This window comes from Xiphophorus maculatus, chromosome 8 (genome assembly GCF_002775205.1).
Source record: "Xiphophorus maculatus strain JP 163 A chromosome 8, X_maculatus-5.0-male, whole genome shotgun sequence".
NCBI classification, from domain to species: Eukaryota; Metazoa; Chordata; class Actinopteri; order Cyprinodontiformes; family Poeciliidae; genus Xiphophorus; species Xiphophorus maculatus.
This window is the reverse complement of record NC_036450.1, coordinates 8,396,221-8,414,925: the sequence shown is the minus strand read 5'-3', so window position 1 is coordinate 8,414,925 and position 18,705 is coordinate 8,396,221. Positions and strand designations below refer to the sequence as shown.

Sequence of the window (18,705 nt, the reverse complement as noted above, 5' to 3'; positions counted from 1 at the left end):
AGATCCATGTGCTGATGGTAATAGCACTTGATTTGGACAAGTTTATATTTGAATATTAAGTGACGGATTCAGGCAGATGAGACTTAAAATATGCTTACATCTGGGTCCAGCTGAGGACTGGTTATATCCAAAAATATAGGTGTGTTTTTACTTCACAAGTGTGATAAATGAACACAACTTGACTACTGTTACAAAGTATCATGTTTTAAAAATATTTATAGGTCTGTTACTGAGAGTTTATGTCCAGTCTAGATGTCCAACTCTGGTAGCTTATAGAAGAAGGTGCTCTGGTCTGATCAGACCAAAATTTATTATTTTTATTGTCTTGCATCAAATTGTGGTTCTATAATATATTTTTTTCAGGGAGGCTTAACATAAATATAAGCCCCATTTTTTGCCAAACCTTTTCACAATATTATTTGTGGTCTATCTGGTGTGTTCTTTGGTCTTTTTCTTCAACAATATTTTCTAACAAAAATTATGGTGCCTTTACAGAGTAACTCCAGCTATTCTCAGACTAAATCACAGTAATGGTACACTTAACTTACTAATACGTCAGAATAAAAGGTAACTACTACAAATGAAGGTCACAATTTTAGATTTTAATTTGTAAATATTTTGCAAACTGCATATTTTTTCTTCCCCTTCTCAATTCTGCCCTACTTTGTTTGTCTATGACCTAAAATTCTGATAAAGAGCCGAAGTCAGTGGTTGCAAAATGACAAAAGTGAAAAGGATCATGGGTTTGCATACATTTACAGTGTAGGTCAAAAAAAGTCAAGCCAACAACAACCTATTTAAAGAAAAAAAAAAGAATTATATTGAAGGAAAAATCTTTTTTTTTTCCTTCAGTAGTGCTCTTGTACCAAAAGTTACAAGAGCACTAAAGCTAATAAATTATGGTTTAAACTAACAAAAACTATGATAAATGTAGCCAGGATGGATTTTTAACGCAACTTGAATGAAGTATGAAAGAAAATCTTAATGATTATGACTCGCTGGCCTGGTTTTAATACAAAAACATGGCAACAAGAAACAAGTGGAGCTTTGTGTTGAAAATCTTTTCTTCTCATTATTGTTGTGCTTCTGAGATTTAACTGAGGTGAAAAAGAGCCAAGCAGTCATACACAGACTTATTGCTATATGAAAACTGCCAAATGCTGGCAGCTTCTGCTCTCTAGCTATTTCGTTTTGTGCTGGTAAACATTATGAGTTATTCCTCTTGGGTCGCTGTCAATCTTTAGTCGAGTTCAGCTTGAAGCCGTTTGATATTTAAATGCATGTGTTTTTCTGGCTCCTTGGCACGTTGACAAAGTGACACCATATATCAAATCATATTGCAGGACAGTTTGCTGAGAATAATTCAACTATGAATTCTGCAAAATTTGTGATATGGCGCCTGAAGACAACAGAAGCAGATTGCCCTGCAAGATTCTTATTTGAATCAGAAGTTAAGCAGACTTATAACAGTCAAAACAGTGAAATTATTTTTAAATCAGTGAGCTGCTAGAAAACTCAAGTCGAAAGAAAAGCATGCATTAGGAATTGCCATGTTAGAGCTAAGAGCTACATGTTGAAAAGGGCAGTGAAATTTAACATACCCGTGCGCAATTATGCCTTTGAAAACTGATGGTGAAAGCAATACTGCCACCTGAGGCCACATTGGATTATTACATCTATGGAATTTCTTCTGCAAATAAACCAAGATGTTGATTTTACTGCTGGTTGAGGTAAACTGTATTTCAGGATGTTTGTTGAGTAAATATATTTTTAAAAAGCAAACCATTTTTAAGAGCTGTACTTTTTTTAGATTATTGCAAAAAATATGACTTCCTAGAATTGCTTTCTTTTTAGGATGTCCTACCTTATAAAGATTTTAACACATTCCAGTCTCTTCATGCACTTCTTTCAAGAAGTTAGACTTCTTTGTCTTTTGTATCCTTTATTTTGTTGTTCAGGTTTATCTTAACATCTTGAACACAACACTGCAGCTACATATATTTGTACAGTTTTCCATTATAAAAAGCCATTTTATATTGACAATAATCTGTCGCTATGTTTAAGGCTGTTTTCACACCTGATAGTCTGGTAGACTCACTTTGAGAGACCAACATTGCAACACTTGTTCCACTTTCAGCTAGTGCGGTTTGCTTTTTCACGGCACTGATCAAATGAACCAAAGACTTTGAAAAGCTTGTTCCCCTCCTTGCCTGTGGTGGCGCTGCACCAAGAACTACTGAAGGGAAACAACATGAAAACCTCTGAAGAAGACAGTGGGCACAACTTTCTTCTTCACGAAATCTAAGCAGAAATTAGAATTATATTTTGGCAGATTTAGGATAAGTCATTTCTCCAAAGAGTAATGACTTGCGCTGGCGCGTTTCTTTTTGTTGTATTTACCCAGAATGTCATAGTATGGTATAGTTTGCTTCCTGCTTTTGGGCTCTGCTTGCATTCCCAATACACACATATGCATTCGAACTGTGCCAGATTGCACTTCAGCCCAGCCGAGACCTATGTTTGCAGGTGGACCAGAGTTTCCATTTTTGGTCCGCATCAGAGTTCAGTTGAGCATCGACACCTCTCCAAACGAACCAAATTCCCAGAAATCAAACTAAAGTTTGATTAAAGCAAACTAGACAGAACTGGTGTGAATTCTGACATTAATCAAAAAATATTTTATGGCCAAGTATTCAAAGCACATTTCAAGGAAGCCTGAGCAAAAGCAGGGCGACAGTTTACAGTTTCACTTCCCTAATAACTCTTCAAGTCCCCTGTGACAAGAGACACACTCTAGTAATGATGTAAAAAGGGGGTTTTCTACAAATACTCTGACCTTCATTTGCACTCAAAAAATACTTAAGGTTAATAGCTTGTACCTGTTTATATTCTCCAATAATAGAACCGTTCTTCTTTATCTCTGACTCCGACTTATCAAGCTCCCTTCGGCACATTTCTTTCAGCTGGAGAGACAAAAAAAAACACAAACAGACATAATTAGGTGGCTATAGATGGCAAAAATATACAAAACAAACCGATTCAGAGGCCAAGGAGAACATATGACTACCAAAAAATGTAAATAAAATGCAGAAAAGTACTGACATAGTGTAGGATGGTGCCCTAAACACAACCTTCACTCTAGTACATAAATCACTGAGTGTATCACCTGCAGACTCAACAAGACACAAGACATTTGGAGGACAGGCACAGAGGGCTGCAGGTCGAACCGTTCCTCACTGAACCAGAGAAAATATACATCAAACACTGACAGCTTTCATATGAAGTGATCGTCTGTAGTAGTAACTATATACGTAGAATTGACAACTTTTAAAGAAAACAATGAAGATGGACGCACAGAGAATGAACAATAATATAGAAATTCAGATCTTGGGAAAAGTTTTTCTTTTTCAATAATGAATGAGGCAAATGACTGAATACGTTCTGCAGGGATTAGGCGAATAATATACATAAAGGCTAACATGGAAAAATGGACTGACAAATATAAAATATAGTTTTAATTTAAAAGAAAACTGTAATGATTTGTATAACTGAGGTGAACAACCTCAGAATGACTGAAGGATAAACTGTTTGCTTTAAAAATCAACTGATGTTATTTATAGTGCTGATTACAACCTGCAGAGTCTTGACTCTCTCAATAATTTATTCATAAATAACATTTCCCACCATTCACCTTCTAATTTTGACATTAGGAGATAATGCCAGAAGATTTAGTTGTGTTTGTTTTCTAAGATCTAAAAAAATTAAGAGGAGAAAAAAAGTATTTACACTTCCAGTTTCTCTTCTTTTGCTCCCTATTAAACCCAGCATAGAATATAGACATATTCTTCTTGCATAAAAAGTTCTGACTCAAAAGGCACCGTCTTATTTTTAAGATCTTAGTGCCTCATATGTTCCCACTGACTGACCATTTTTAGTCTTGGGAATTTTGCTGGAGTTAGTTTTACATATTCTCTGTTTTGTTCCCCATAGAAAGCCCCACTGGCTCAGTATTTTCTGTGTTATTTTATTAGGTTTGTGAACCAAACACATCTAAAAGTATCAGCACACCGGCCCTCGAGAGTTGAAGTTTTGGCATCTCTGCCACACAAAGCATTCCTGGTTCAGTCATTCTTGAGTCACAGAACGCAATGAAGGTGTTTGAGTGTGACACAAACTTTTACATGACGGGAACGTGCGGGAAAAAAACAAATGCATGAGATATACAAAATTAAATAGTCCAGTTTAGACCAAATTTAAGGCATGCGATTAACATATTAAAGGCCAACTTACTTTTCAAAATTAATTTACGACATTTTAAGGCTGGCATTTCAGACACAGGAGCTTAAGACTTTTTAAGGACTCTAAGTTTTAAAATTAATTTCACTGTACAATGTCATAATTTGGATAAAATTACACTAGCTTTTTATGATTGCATTGTATGGAAGTCACTAGATTTATTTTTATAACTGGATAGCAATCGGATCAATGTCTGGTGCCTATCTCCAGTAGTCATTGGTCAAGAGGCAGACCATAACACCGAACAAGCATGCACACACACCTGTACTTAAGGACAATTTAGAGACTGTTATAAACTTGTAATAAATAAATAAACTCAATTAACCTGCCTTAATTCCTTCATCAGAGAAATGGCATTATGTGTGCATAAAGCGCTGAAATACTTCAAGTGCCATTTAAACTCTTCACAGGTTTTCTCAAACAAAAGCTCAAGGAAGAAAAGCCTTGCAGTTTTGCTCTCACCTGTGCGGACTCTTCCTCCAGCCGTCTCTTCTCGTCTTCAGATTCAATCAGCTTCTGTTTGGTCAGCAGTAACTCTTTATTCAGGGCATCTGCCTTTTCTTCAGCCTGACACAAACATAAACATACAAGACAAGACAAAAAGAGACCACGAGGTTGAAAAGATAGTTGAAAGTTTGGCTTGTCCTACTTTCCTTTTTACCTGCTCTATTTTAAAGGTAGGTCAGCAAATACCTTGTGCATAAATCTGTGCAGGTTTTAAGACAAAAAATAACAGCAAAACCTGTTCTGTGACTCTGCCACAAATTTATTACCTCTGCTAAATGGAACACATCCCATCACACACATTTTTCTGTTGGCTTACATTGTCCAGATCTTTCCGAAGAGCTATCTTGCTGCTCACTAGCTCATGTGCCAAGTCGTCGTTCTCCTGCTCCAAACGCATGTTGGCCTCTTGCAAACGGCGATTCTCCCGCTGGACACAGGAAGAGAGGGAGAAAAGAGAACAAGAAAAAAACAGAAGTAAATATGAGGAAAAAAAGATAAACGATGAAAACACCAAGGAGTAGAAAAGTGAAACAGAAGAGAACAGACAGAGAAGGGAAGAGCCATTAGAAAAAGAGGAAGAAAAAGTCAAGAGATAGCAGAACAGGGAAAACAAGTAAATCATAAAGAAGCGTCATATGAATGTGTAATCTACTGCTCCTGGGTCAGTTTTTTTAGAGAACTATAAAGTTTACTGAGGTTGAAATATAGTGAAAGAGGACACTGCACTGTTTAAAACATAACTTGCTTGTATATCATTAACAACCGACTGAAAACTGAAAGTTGACATAAAGCTAGCAAGAAGATGCAACTGAGAGGGAAAACTAAAAACTTAAAAAGAGCGAGAGCATTATGTTTTGTATTTTAGCTGATTCTTTCTCCCTCATTTAATTATTTTGGGATTGTAGTCCATATTTACCACTGCTTTGTGTCTGCAATTTTTATTCTGTAGGTCAAATGTTTTGATACTATAGGAGACAACATTGATGGTTTATTCCTGGATAAATGGTTCATGCCTTCGGTGTGTATTTCTACCTCATATCTCTCAATGGGGGCTTCTTGTTGCTCCTGCTGCTCCCGTATGGTGTGGTACTCCTTCTCAAATTTCTTCAGCTTCTTCTGACTTATCTATATTTTTAAGCAGAAAGAGACAGAAAAACAAACACTTAGCAACTGAACACACTGAAGAAGAAAGAATATTCATTCATCCAGCTAACTTGATGGGAATGAGGAGGAAGCCACTGTGGTTAACTATGAAAACCAGTAGATTTAAGGAAGGAGTTTTGAGCTACTTTTGAAATGAAAAGCAGCTGAAATGCTGGGTAATACGAGACTCACTGATTAAGTGCCTGGTGGCCTAAATCAGACAATTTTTAAATTTTAAGTCTGCAATCGGATGTTCGGAAACTCAAAAACTAAATCATATCAGCGAATATGTCATAAATGGCTGTCATGTCGAACTAACAGCACGTCTGTCCTTCAGAAAGGAAAGATAGAAGTCAAAGAAACTTTCACTTTCTGTAGGTATTTAAAAGACAAGTAATAGCAAGAACTCAAATGTTCTGGGACATAATGAATGTTTTTTCTATTTACGCATTTTATCTTGCATCTTTTTTTATGTTTGTGCTACATGCCTCCTGTAATTAATTTAATTTTACACTAACTTTTAAAAATTAAAAGCCAACCTTAAGGTCAGACATTAGTAAACACTGCATTTTATAATACAATTCACTTTCAAGCTCAAATTTGAAGTATATAAAAACATTTTTATAAAAGAAATATTTCAGTGTATCAAGCTTTTTTATTATTAACAAACCTGATGAATGTAGTGGATGTTTCCTACTGAGGTGTTTGAGGACAGAGCATTGAGAAAACAGTGTGATAAATACTAAAACATAATTTAATGAAGCCTTGAGGCAGATAATTTGCCTCAAGGAATTTTAAGAATCAAAATCCTTGAATCACTCAATGACTTGTGACAGTCCTAGTTTAGTTACAGTGACGGTGCACAGACAAAGATCTGTGTTAATTCTGAGTAATTATTTTCATAAACCTGCCAACAGATGAAATCTCCCTGAACTGAACAGAAACTAAACACACAAAAAGCTATACACATGTAAATATTCAGCACAAGTTAGGCGCAGCAAGCCTTAGCCCATGATGTCAAGGTAAAGTTAACTGGAGCTTAAACTTTGAAACAAATGAAGTAAGACTGAAAATGTGGGATGTTATTTATAGGAAAGTGCTCCAATAGCACCTGAGGTTACTGTTAAACAGCAGTGTGTGCTGATAATGAGATCTCAGAAGACAAGCAAAAGCTGAATCAACAGAAAGACTGCGGAAACAAAGGAACAGTGTGCTGCAGAAGGAGGGTGAAAAAGTTCATACCTAGGGCTGTTGTTTTTTCAGGCAGTATTGTTTCATTTAGGTTGGTAAAACATGTGAAACAATAGTTTTGTCCAAGATTAAAGCAGAAAATCTGATCAGGGTTTTTGTTTTTGTCACTTTCTCTAATACCTTACTAAAACCAACATTGCATTGCATATACAGTGCAGCTTGAAGCTGTTATAATTTACTATGTTCATATGAATAAACATCCCTTGTTATCTTACAGTTTATCACAGGCTTTGTCCAATCTACAGTATTATTTTTTGAGGGGGTTGAAGTGTTCATCTTTTCTTTACTGTGTTTTTTGTTTCCAGTGACATTCAGCGACTTATCCAAAATCAGACTTGGAAGCACCTGTTCATTAGAAGTGTTTTTGTTGAATGACCCACTGCCTGTTGTTCCTGCTTAGAACAAATAAAATATATATATTTTTATAATACTGATCAGAACTAATCTACATATCTATAGAGAGGTATAAATATTTATATCTTCTGGGCAATTTGCATACTGCAGATTTACAGATGTAAAGGCCACCAGACATGAGGAATGAATTGGAAGGAATCCCAAGAGACAATAAAAACTGAAATGAAACTCATTTTCACTTTTCTTTTTGTTTTACTAGTTATGCTTTATAAATGCATTTGCCCTGAAAAATATGCAAGTGACCATGCTCTGACTGAAATAAACAGCTACCATCATTCAACCCAGTTCTCATTCTAATTTACACTTGGGTCTATATGTAAATTTGATTTCATTTGTTCAGCAAAATATATTAAGGTTTGTTATTTTTTATAAATTATTGGAGGTTCATTTTTGTTGCTGACTTTCAGTTTGATTTCAAGGGGAATTCCTGCGTCTCCACATCCTACTTAAAGCATTAAAATAATTATTTCAACATCGTTTCTACTGCAAAAAATTGTTTTTGCAGAGTAAACAATGTTGCAGTTCATTACCTGAAAATATAACAAGAGAGTAACTCATTCCTATATCCACATTTTCTGACCTGCATGCTAATCATGTGCATGACTTATTTAGGTGAAAACCTTGTGAAGGACAAGGTCGGTGCTCTTTAATACTGTTTTTGTTCAAGCAGAATTACTAACAATTCTCAGTTTAAAACTTAAAAAGAGGAAGGAGTCAAAAAGTCACTTTCTGCAAGAAATTACAGTTTAGCAGACATATCAAATATTACCATGGTCAACAAACCTGCATATATTAATGATTTGTTCACAGATTTATTGACCTTTTTTATTCAAGTCAAAACAATTCTATTTTGTTTTTTTTAATAGTAATACTTCACAGCTCTCAAAATGACTTAAGGCTTGCAGTGATATGAAGCTGATATCATTTATTAAGCCTGTTTTCAAAACCTGCATCTATATAAAGAAGTGTTAAATCTTCCAAAAATTTGATTTCTCAAAAGGTTGACAGCACCTTTGGTAGTTAAATTTTTTTATGTAGTTCTTGTCCAATAGGTCATTTGGAAGAATGGCTGCTACCCCCGCGACCTGACCGGGTTAGGGGTTAGGGTTAGCCGGTTAACCCTAACCCTAACCCTATCCCTAACACCAAGAAGTGATTCAGTCAAAAGGCATAAACATTCAGTAAGGTAAACAATAATCCACCTATTTAGTCCCACTGTAGTGACATCCAGTTCTCAGATTACCTCAAACCACAATGGAGGACAAAGGTAAATGTATCCAACAACTTGACACACTGTGCAAAGACCTACATCAGTGTGTTTAATAAAAATGACAACTTACATTTACCAAACCTATATAACATCTAGTTTGGAAGCAATAGAATTTGTAAATATTTGATTTTATCAAGCGTTTCTTCCCATATCAGAGTCTTCTTGAGCTCATCTTGATTTATTTTCAGAATTGATGCCTTCATAATGGATACTGGAGCATCTTCAGAGTTGCACAGCTGCTTTGGTTAGGTATGATCTACTTCCTCTGCTGGAAGAGCTTTGGAACGTGGTTCCTCTACTGCCCACCTGCCCATCTCAAGAGCAGGAAGTTAAAATCTTTCTTGGAGTTGGCTTCCTTACAGAGTTTGTGGAGAGAAATGTTCCTGTCCAAAGTTACCTTCAAAGTCAGATCCTCTAAACTGGGCCAGACTGCTCAAATCAGGTCAGGAAACAGGTGTGAGTGTTTAAGGGAGGGACGCGTGTTTGGTGTGTTTCTTGCTTTTATGTTAGTCATGACAAAGCTCAACAGTGTCCCCTTGTGGTATTTGAGAAGCATTGCTGGATTTCACAGGTTTTGTACAATGAAACTAAACATTTTAAACATATATGAAGGTTAAAAAATAAAATAAGAGTACAGTTAGCACTTTAAATAATCTATACTTGATCTGCACCATAAGCCACTTTGGTCATTTAAACTCACCTTCATGCTACAAGCTAGCTCCATCAGTTTCTTGGCATTTTCTTCAGAGCGGTACCTTTTTGGGACGGGGACACGAAAGAATTTGAGAGCGCCCTCGAAGTCTGTCTGCAGTAGATCGTCTTTTGAAGTCTGAGGAAAAAGACGTGATGTTTAATGAAACAGAGACTTCAAATACCAAATTGAAAACTGCTACTAGACTTTTGTGTGCTCTGAGAAGTAGATGAAATTAAACTTTGGAGACAAATCTTTAACAAAAAGTATGTTCACTCCATCCACAACAGCACACAATATTGACTTTTCCCTAAAACTTGGCTACTCTGTTATAACTTTTTTTGTTTATGCTTGCATACTTTACTATTGATGAAATTTTTGTTTGTTGATTCTTACCTTCAAAAGGGCCAGGGCTACATTGAAGATCACACTAATACCCTGAAAAAAAAAATCAAGATTTAGTTGGTCTGAAAGAGTTGATGAAATTATTAATTGATTAAAAGTGCACAAGAACAAAATGTTTTCTTTAATTAAAAAAATTGTTGGGAACAACTGATTTGGTGTTGAATTTTTGGAAATGTAAAAGTTTCCTTTTAATTCACTTTAAGTTCTATTGGAACTTAAATGGAGCTGCTGTATTAGGACAAGCACAATTACATATATATTTTTTAAGCAGATTGTACTCAGAAGCAGATTTTCTGCATTCATCTAATATTTCCTAGTTCTATAGCCTACTGAAGCATCACACCATCATCAAATTACACCTGTAATTTACAGCTTTTGATTTTACAAACTAATGATGAAACAATGCATCTGGGATCAAATTTACTTCTGTGGGTGTGTTCACTTCAATTTTATATTAAAAAATAATAAAAAAAAATTGATTAGGATTACAGTAATCTCTTCATCTAGTCAAAAAGCTAGATGACTAGCGTTTTGCATGTTTCAGCATTTTGACAATTTATCTTTAATGATGAGCTCCAAATCTTGAAATGGTATGAATGATTTTGAGCTTAACTGTGTAATGTAAGAAGAAACACGAGCCGCACTTAACATGTTTTTCCTAGCCGTCCGCTTGATAAAAGTTGTATGAGTAGCAGAAAAAATGTCATGTCAGGCATGACAGGGTAAGTCACTGTGAAACAAAGTTTTACTACATTGAAAAATGCAATAATATTTTTTAAAACTTTCATTCTGCATCTTGTAAAAACAGTTTACTGATAATTAAAGCAGCAAATTATCAGTAAACTGTTAATGTGTGACAATTGGTGTGGCACAAATTGTCACACCAAAATGTGTTGCTGTCAGTGCTGTCAGATCTTTTTGTCCATTCACTGATTGAAAAAAAGATCTGATTTTTGCATGTGTGTCTAGCCGATCCCTTCAGGTTTTTAAAACTTTTTATGCTGACTATAAATGAGAAAGTGTCATTGCTGTTAAGTAAATCAATATAATCTGGCCTATGGCTGCAGTGTTTCTCTTTCTAGCTACAATAATCCTGCAAGACCAATGCAGTTTCTCCTAACATCTCTGAACTGCTATTGCTATGGAGTTTCTGTGGATACCCACCTCACACAATAGCAGGTCAATTATATGGAAGACCATGTAAAGAGGAAACTTGGCTGTGAAGAGAGTCAGGAACCACTGGGAAGCGTACATATGAGCCTCCAGACCCACATTCAGAAAATGGTTGTATAGATCTGGTATGTACTCCTGATGAAGACCAAAGAAAACAGAAACAGACAGACAGAAGAGAGGAACAGCATTAAACAGAGGATGGAGATGACAGCAATAAAAAATTTAATATAAAGCTCAAGGGAGTAAATGTCATCAAAAACAGTCATAAGATTGTGGGAAACACAGCCCGAGATATGCAAATGTGATGCACGAACCTGCATGAGTCTTTCAAGCTGGAAGAACTTGCAGTGCAGATCTTCAAAGTTCTGTTTGAACAGGTCCCTGAGCCCGTAATCAAACATGATCTTCACCAGAACACTGAAAGCTTGCTCCTCTGGCATCTAAAGAAAACACAAGACCCAGTTATGAATGTCTAATACCTTTGAATTTTCAAAGTACAAATAAAACATTTCACTGTGAATTAATGGCTTCTGCAGTAGTCAGCCTTTATTGAACCTCCAAAAACTACAGACCAAGGTTCCAACATATTTTCAAGTTAAAAAAATAAAGTAAAATTTTCCAAACTCCACTATGCACGGTTCCCAGAGATGTATCTTCATTTCAAAATAAAAATTACTGACTGTATTTATGGTACATATTTACATAGTGGTGAGGATTTTATATGGAACGTCCAGAAACAAAAAACTACAAAGAAAAAAGAATACAAGGGCAGAAGGTAGGTAGGATACAAGTAAGGGAAGAAAGGAAGGACACAGTAGCACCGATGGTAGGAAGTAGGACACAAAGGAAATACACAAGGACAAAGAAGGTAGGACATAAAGAGGGAAGGGAAGCCAACACAAGGAAGAAAAGAAGGTAACAAAGAATTAGTGCAGGAGGTAAACAAGTATGGATAGACAGGGGTTGGACACAAAGATGGAAGGAATAGGGGCAGGAATAGGATAGGGAATAAAGTAAAAAATATATAAAATTTCAAAAAATATATCTTTATTTTTTACACTTTTTAAGACCGGAAAAATAATAAAATGAAAATTCCAAACTTCAAGTATGTGATGAATGAATGGACAAATACAACTTTTATTAAATAAGAAGTAAAGTCTGGACATTTGTTTTCCTCATAACTTTTAATCCAATCCTGCAAAATACTCCCACAAGGGGGCAGTGCTTTCCTGTTTCTGCATTCCACTAAAAATAAGGTGCAAACCACAATGAGTAGGCAGAAAACGCTGAATATGTTTGTACAAATAAAAATATTGTTAAAAATTAGATCTAACTTATGTAGTGTCAAAAGTATATATAATATTTTGTATATAAAATATTGCTTGACGATGTCTGCTGTTTCTCCGGATTGTCTGGATTGTGCTGCTGTGTCAACTCACGTGCAGCAGCAGCACTGCAGCCAGGAAGGATTGTCCCTGGCAGTAGCCAATCTCCTGATCATAAACAGAATAAGCCTGGACATCATGCAAGACAAAGATGTATAGTTAGCAAAGGCTTTTCAAAGTGAAATAAAAACAACTTCACAAGTTGAAACTAAAAAAAAAAAAGAGTAAATAATTTACACGAGTCTATTTGTATCAGATCTGACTTTGGAGAAACACGAATGTAAAGAAAAAATGTAAATTCAAATCATGTACTGCAAGTTATTCTAAACATGTCAAAATTGTTCATTATAGAAGTTCTTTAAATTAAACACAAAAATATTGATTTCAAAAGATGCTGCCTGACTACAATATCAGTAAAATCAAATACTTAAAATAACAAATAATGCTAATTAACATTCAAAATATAAAACTCAACCTTGTTATTTAATGACAATGAAGTCAAGTAATAAGGGATGGATGATTCATGATGTCTGGATACAGTTAAATAGACTCACAGAAGATGTTTAGGAGAAATTTTAATATTTATTCAAGCTGAGAATGAGATACGAGAGAATTGGGGAGTAATGGGCTGTAGTGGCCTACTGAACTAGTAACACAAATAATGAGCAAAAGTCAAAAAATATAAAATGTGAATCAATCCAAACACAGCAAAGGCAGAAACCCGTGAATTATTCAAATGCACCTCAGGAGCTGCTTGTCTGAGAGTAAATGAATGCCCTCACTAGAGCTATGCATAATGAATGACATTAAACTGAAAAGTGTAAAAAGGCTGCAGTCAGTTTACTCGAGTAGTATTACAGAACTACAGCGCTGCTGTGAAATAGTATTTGCTCTCTTACAGATATCTTTTGCTTTCTTGTCATGCTTAATTGTTTCAGATCATTGAACAAACTGCATGTCTTCACCACGAAGCACATTTTTATAATAAAGGCCTAATTGATGATAGGGTTAACTGATAAGAATAACTCAGTTAAATACGGCGACAATGTCAAGTTGCAAGATGTTCATGTGCTCCTCCACATAGACTAACTGTACTTTGACTCTAGTTTCATGTGTTCAAAGAGAAGCTCATTTAGATTTCCCAGACTTCATGAACTCGATGAACTGCTCAGTCTGAATCAAACAGAAGTAATTAATACAGGACATTAACAATTCTCACTACTGATCTGCAAACCTGTTTGAAGTGTTTTCATTCCCATTTTAGTTACAAGCACAACTTTCACTTTAAGAAAATGTTATGGTTTGGTCATTTTTTTTACTATTTACTCTTTTTGTTAAGCATTTTGTCAATTTGAATATGGATTCTACATATTTTACTGTCAATTTCTTTTAAAGAGGTCATCTGTAGTAGCAACGTATTATTGGTGATGTTGTTTAGAAAACAATCTCACAAATGCATTTTGTTACTATTGTTTTTTTATCTTTATCATTACCATATAATTAGTCCAGACACATGAAAAGGTCCACAGTAGAAATAAAACAAAAACATATGAAGGATTGGCGATATTTGGATTATATGAGTTATTACATCTGATTTCCCTTTGGGATAAATAAAGAGTTTTTGAATTGAACTGAATTAAATTTCTGAACATGATTTTTTTTTGCCAACTTCAAAAATGTAATCAAGCTTCAAAGGTTAAAAATATATTTAACATTTCAGTGTGAGATTATAAATATTTTATGGCTTTTAATGCATATTTATCAAAGCTGGAAATACATGTGGTTGGTGTGGTGCTCATGTGCATTCTCTAAGTTCAAACAGAAACTCACCCCTATGTCTGGATTTTGTTTGAAATATAGAATAAAATGTTCTTATTCTTTACCTGAAAAGTGCAAAATATGTCTGATTGCATCAGCATCTTCCTTAGATAGTAATTCCCAGAATTAGGAAGAAATTGACACATCAGGTTTTTGTTTATTTTAGTGCAACTGCAGTTAGAATGAGTCAAAAAGGAGAAGCGTGAGCTTCCGATGTGTTTTTGCAGATGTGTTAATAAACAGTTTACACCTCATTTGGCGTGCAGCTGCTGCAGCAGCTTTGTTCACTACATGATGCCAGTTTTATGACGGAGAATAGTTTGTGCTGCATTAACAACCTCTATGTGTGTCGGCGTGTACTGGAGCCCCACCTTGCAGATTTTGTAGAGCGAGTCTTGCCCGTCTCCTCCAGTGTCTTTGAAATAGTCATGAGCGGGGAATGTCCTGTTAATGTCTCTGGTGATTGCACTGTCCTGAGGAGATTCCTAGCAGAGAGAGAGAGACAAAAAGAGAAATGCTACAATGTAAAAGGGAGTTAGAAAGAATGTAGCAAAGACAACAACAACAAAAAAAGAGGAGATGATTATTGATGATTGTTATTTATTATCAGCCACATTTGTAAAAACGTCTTCCTGGACACAGCTGTTGTAAGTGATCTTCAACATGCAGGGGCCCCACGCATTGTTAAGAAACGTGAAGTAGGAGGAAATACTGGCAGCACAGAGTGTTCTCCTCCACCGCACAGACCGCTTCATGTTTCTTTGCAAGCCTGCTCATCCCACTTCTAATTTTATTCAGCTTTATTGCATCAAAAGTAATTTTATTGTTGCAAAGGTGGTGACACAATCCACCGGATGCAAGACGGAAAAAACTCGGAAGTTCTCACAACTTAACGGTGACTGGGGTTTTATAAAGTGTTACTAAAATGGCACGTTATCAACGACAAACCACAAAGCTAACTTACTTCATGTCACTATGACTCCGCTTCAAATGAAATCTCTGATACAATGACCTGTTTCACAGTGATTAAAAGGCCTTCTGATAACTAACAGACAGACTGAAGTATAACTTCCTGACTGATACTGAACTGGTTTGTTTTTAAAGGCCAAACTTGCAACACTGACAATCTCAGTTGTAATAATAGCTGATGTGGTAAGATGTGAATATAACTTGATAGTTCTTCCTTTCAGTTTGGCAGCATGATTCATTGAGGAATAAACTGTGTTTTGGTGTGTTGTTTTGACAGACATGAGATCTGATTTAGGCATTATGGAGGAACTGAAATCAGGTTTCAAATGAGTGGAGAGCACTACATTTTGAGCTAAATGCCTATGACACGCCCTTATTACAACATTTTGAACTAATTATTATATATATTTTTTAAAGCAGAACAATGAGATCAGCAGTTTTTCTGCAGCACACCAAATGAAAGTTTAAAGCAAATAATCTGGCAGATATTGAGCAGCTTTAGTAAAATACCACCAATAAAGTTATAATCAAGTTACAATAAAAGGGAAAGGTTACTAAAGTGCTCATTTTGGGACTAAAACACAATAAAATAGTTATTACAATAATTTGAAACAAAGTACCCAGGACCAACTCCTTCTACCCTGAAATAACCTTAATTGCTAAAAAAAAAAAAAAAATGAAGGGAGGGAGGAAACTGATGTTGGCAGAATTTTTCAACACCACGATATACTAACAAAACGATAGATTTCATCTGGAGCCAGTTTGAACACAAGCCTGGGGAAACCTGTGCCTCATATCTATTTGAAGTGATGAAAGACCACCACAGAGTAAGAACCACACTCAAATCAGTAAGCACTCCTTAAGAACTGGGTTTGCTTTTCAAAGATTAATGATGTCTCATTTTGTTATCGATTACCAACACATTAGGAAAAAATTACCTTTGAATAAGTAATGTTACCAAAAGACAATTTTATTAGGAAATAATAATGTTTAAAGACCTCTTTGTGCATAATTTGAGATGAGATTTAAAATCTATATGTAGTTAGTAGTTTATGCAATGTAGTCTTATTATTTAGAGGTTAATTCAATGGCCAGCTTTGAGGAAAAGCTACTAGTGATGGCACAATTTTCAGTTTAACCAGTTTTGACTGATGATTAGGTTGGAAAATTTAGAACCGTATCTTTTTCTCATCAGTGAAGACATCATACCCGCCTAACTACTGTTGTGGGAAAATAATTAGCAAGCACTGCTAAGGTGAAAATCACTGAGTCAGGTTTATTAATACCCTGCACAGAAAATGAGAGCTTGGAAAGGATACACTGCTGAACAGGTCAAAGTGTGAAGCTTCAACAGGAGGCAGGCAGCACATCAGTTTAATAGGAAGAGTAGAAAGGGGAAAAAATCACAAACACTGAAGGGAGAATGAGACTCTGGATCATTCCTCTACTGAAGGTTGACCTTCAGCAGAGCTGAAGGTGAAAAACCTGCCTCAGACAAGTTCCCTCTGGGAATGTTTATAAACATAAAAGAAAAAATAACATAACCATCAGATGAAAAAATATGCCTCAACATTACTCAAGCCTTCAGGACATTTTGTCAAACTAGTGAAGGGGCGAATTGGCCCAGTGCAGACTTCAGTAGATACCAACAACTCTAATTGGGAAATTATTACTGTTCATCATTATTGTGAGATTTTTTTATTTATTTTTATTTATTTTTGTTATGACCATTGGGACTTGATTACCAGTAACTGCAGTTAGTGTGAGCTCTTTAGCAATAAGATTGGAATATTTGAAGTGTTAAGTGTTCTGAAGTGTGGACACTAGTGTTCTATTTTCTCTTTTAAAACTTAGTATAATAAAGTGGTAAAACGAGCAACTAAGGATTGGGTCCAAGACTGCAAAAAAATAAAAATAAAAAAAATCTTAGGACTTGATACTACAAACCTGATTAGCAAAGGAATCTTAAAAGATCCTGATATCTCTTTTTCCAGAGGAATTGAAATAAATGGTCCAGTGTGAGGGGCATATTAAACTTGACTGCAGTTTCCTAGTAAAAGATAACAATCCATGTTTAGACAAGCAGCCACTTAGCCATACTTATCTGAAGTGGTGAGAGAATGAACAAAGACCTCTGACTTAATGGTCAATTAGCTTCCCCTCTGTCCGTCTGTCTGTTCTGTTGAAGAGCAACTTCTAATGACTGTTGCGTGAGAGGCGAAGAGCAAACATATCCAGAGTGTCATGCTACTGTGCAGAAGCTAGAAATGGCACAAAAATAGGTGTGCATTCAGTAAAAAGGTCATTAGGGTCATATTTTGGATCATATTACAGCAAACCTAACCCTCAAGCACTTAGTAATCATCACTGATACTAGTTTTTCCTGTTATTTGTTGAAGCAGAAACTGGAATCCAGGAAAGAAAATAAGTGTTTAGAAAATCCTACATGGTTAATACAGAAAAAGATGTGTTGTTAAGGCTGAAGAATTCTGCTTTGCATCTATAGAACATTGCCAACAGTCTCAGCATGTATGGATAATTTGCTTAATGTTTTATTTTTAATTCTATAAATAGGGTAAATAAGATGCTGAGTTTATAGCTCCTGCAGATGCAGAATTTTCTGGACGTAAAATATGAAATTAAAACACAAATAATGTCCAGTGGGCAATTAGATCCCATTGAGCTGTGTGCTCAAAAAAGATGAATAAAATTTGCCTGCTTATAACCAAGTAGAGATATAAAGCTTTGACTAAAATGTAAATTTAACAGAATTCAAATGTCAATGTCCTAATTATTAATTTACATTACAAAGAAGTACATAAGAAAGTGAGAATTATCATAAAAACCTGAGCTATAGATGTTTTTAACTGATTGCCTTTTTTAAAAAAATCCAACAAACCTTTTCCTGTGAGTGTATGCAGCATATATCTGTACCAGTTGCTTCATTATCACTTACATTTTGTTTTCCTCATTAACTACCTTATCTAAGTGTAAAGCATTCTGAGCTTACCAGCATAAAGCCTTAAAAGAGAAGACATTATTAGTGTGTTAGAAAGAGTGACAATTATATGAAAAATATTACTGCTACCAATAATACTACTAATAGTAGGTAGATTGTAAAGGAGAATTTATAACTGTGTTACATTTGCACACAACAATCACAAAAATATCAATACTGTTATATATGTATTAGGCAGCAACACATAACTTTACCTCAGTGTGTATTTTGAACTTACATTGTTTTTATTTTGACAAAGCAATTTGAGATGTCTTTATCTCTTAAGAATGTCAGCATATTTCTAAAATGCCAAATGGGCTTAAAGTGAAACAAGCATTGAAGCTATGCTAGCCAAACGTCTATGTACAGCTGCTTAGATCGACTT

At 35.3% G+C, this 18,705-nt stretch overlaps 1 protein-coding gene across 2 annotated transcripts in view; it reads right to left on the bottom strand.

Annotated features, from left to right (window-relative positions):
• The window catches only part of rabgap1 (RAB GTPase activating protein 1), a 71,103-nt gene that overhangs the window by 11,650 nt on the left and 40,748 nt on the right, over positions 1-18,705 (bottom strand). For both annotated transcript variants that reach the window (XM_005799667.2, XM_005799668.2), the window contains 10 exons: positions 14,725-14,838; positions 12,590-12,664; positions 11,465-11,590; positions 11,142-11,285; positions 9,969-10,010; positions 9,582-9,710; positions 5,836-5,928; positions 5,120-5,230; positions 4,759-4,863; positions 2,880-2,963 (listed from right to left, as the gene is read on the bottom strand). In XM_005799667.2, the coding sequence (XP_005799724.1) occupies positions 2,880-2,963; positions 4,759-4,863; positions 5,120-5,230; positions 5,836-5,928; positions 9,582-9,710; positions 9,969-10,010; positions 11,142-11,285; positions 11,465-11,590; positions 12,590-12,664; positions 14,725-14,838 (1,023 nt within the window). The remainder of the gene's footprint in view (positions 1-2,879; positions 2,964-4,758; positions 4,864-5,119; positions 5,231-5,835; positions 5,929-9,581; positions 9,711-9,968; positions 10,011-11,141; positions 11,286-11,464; positions 11,591-12,589; positions 12,665-14,724; positions 14,839-18,705) is intronic.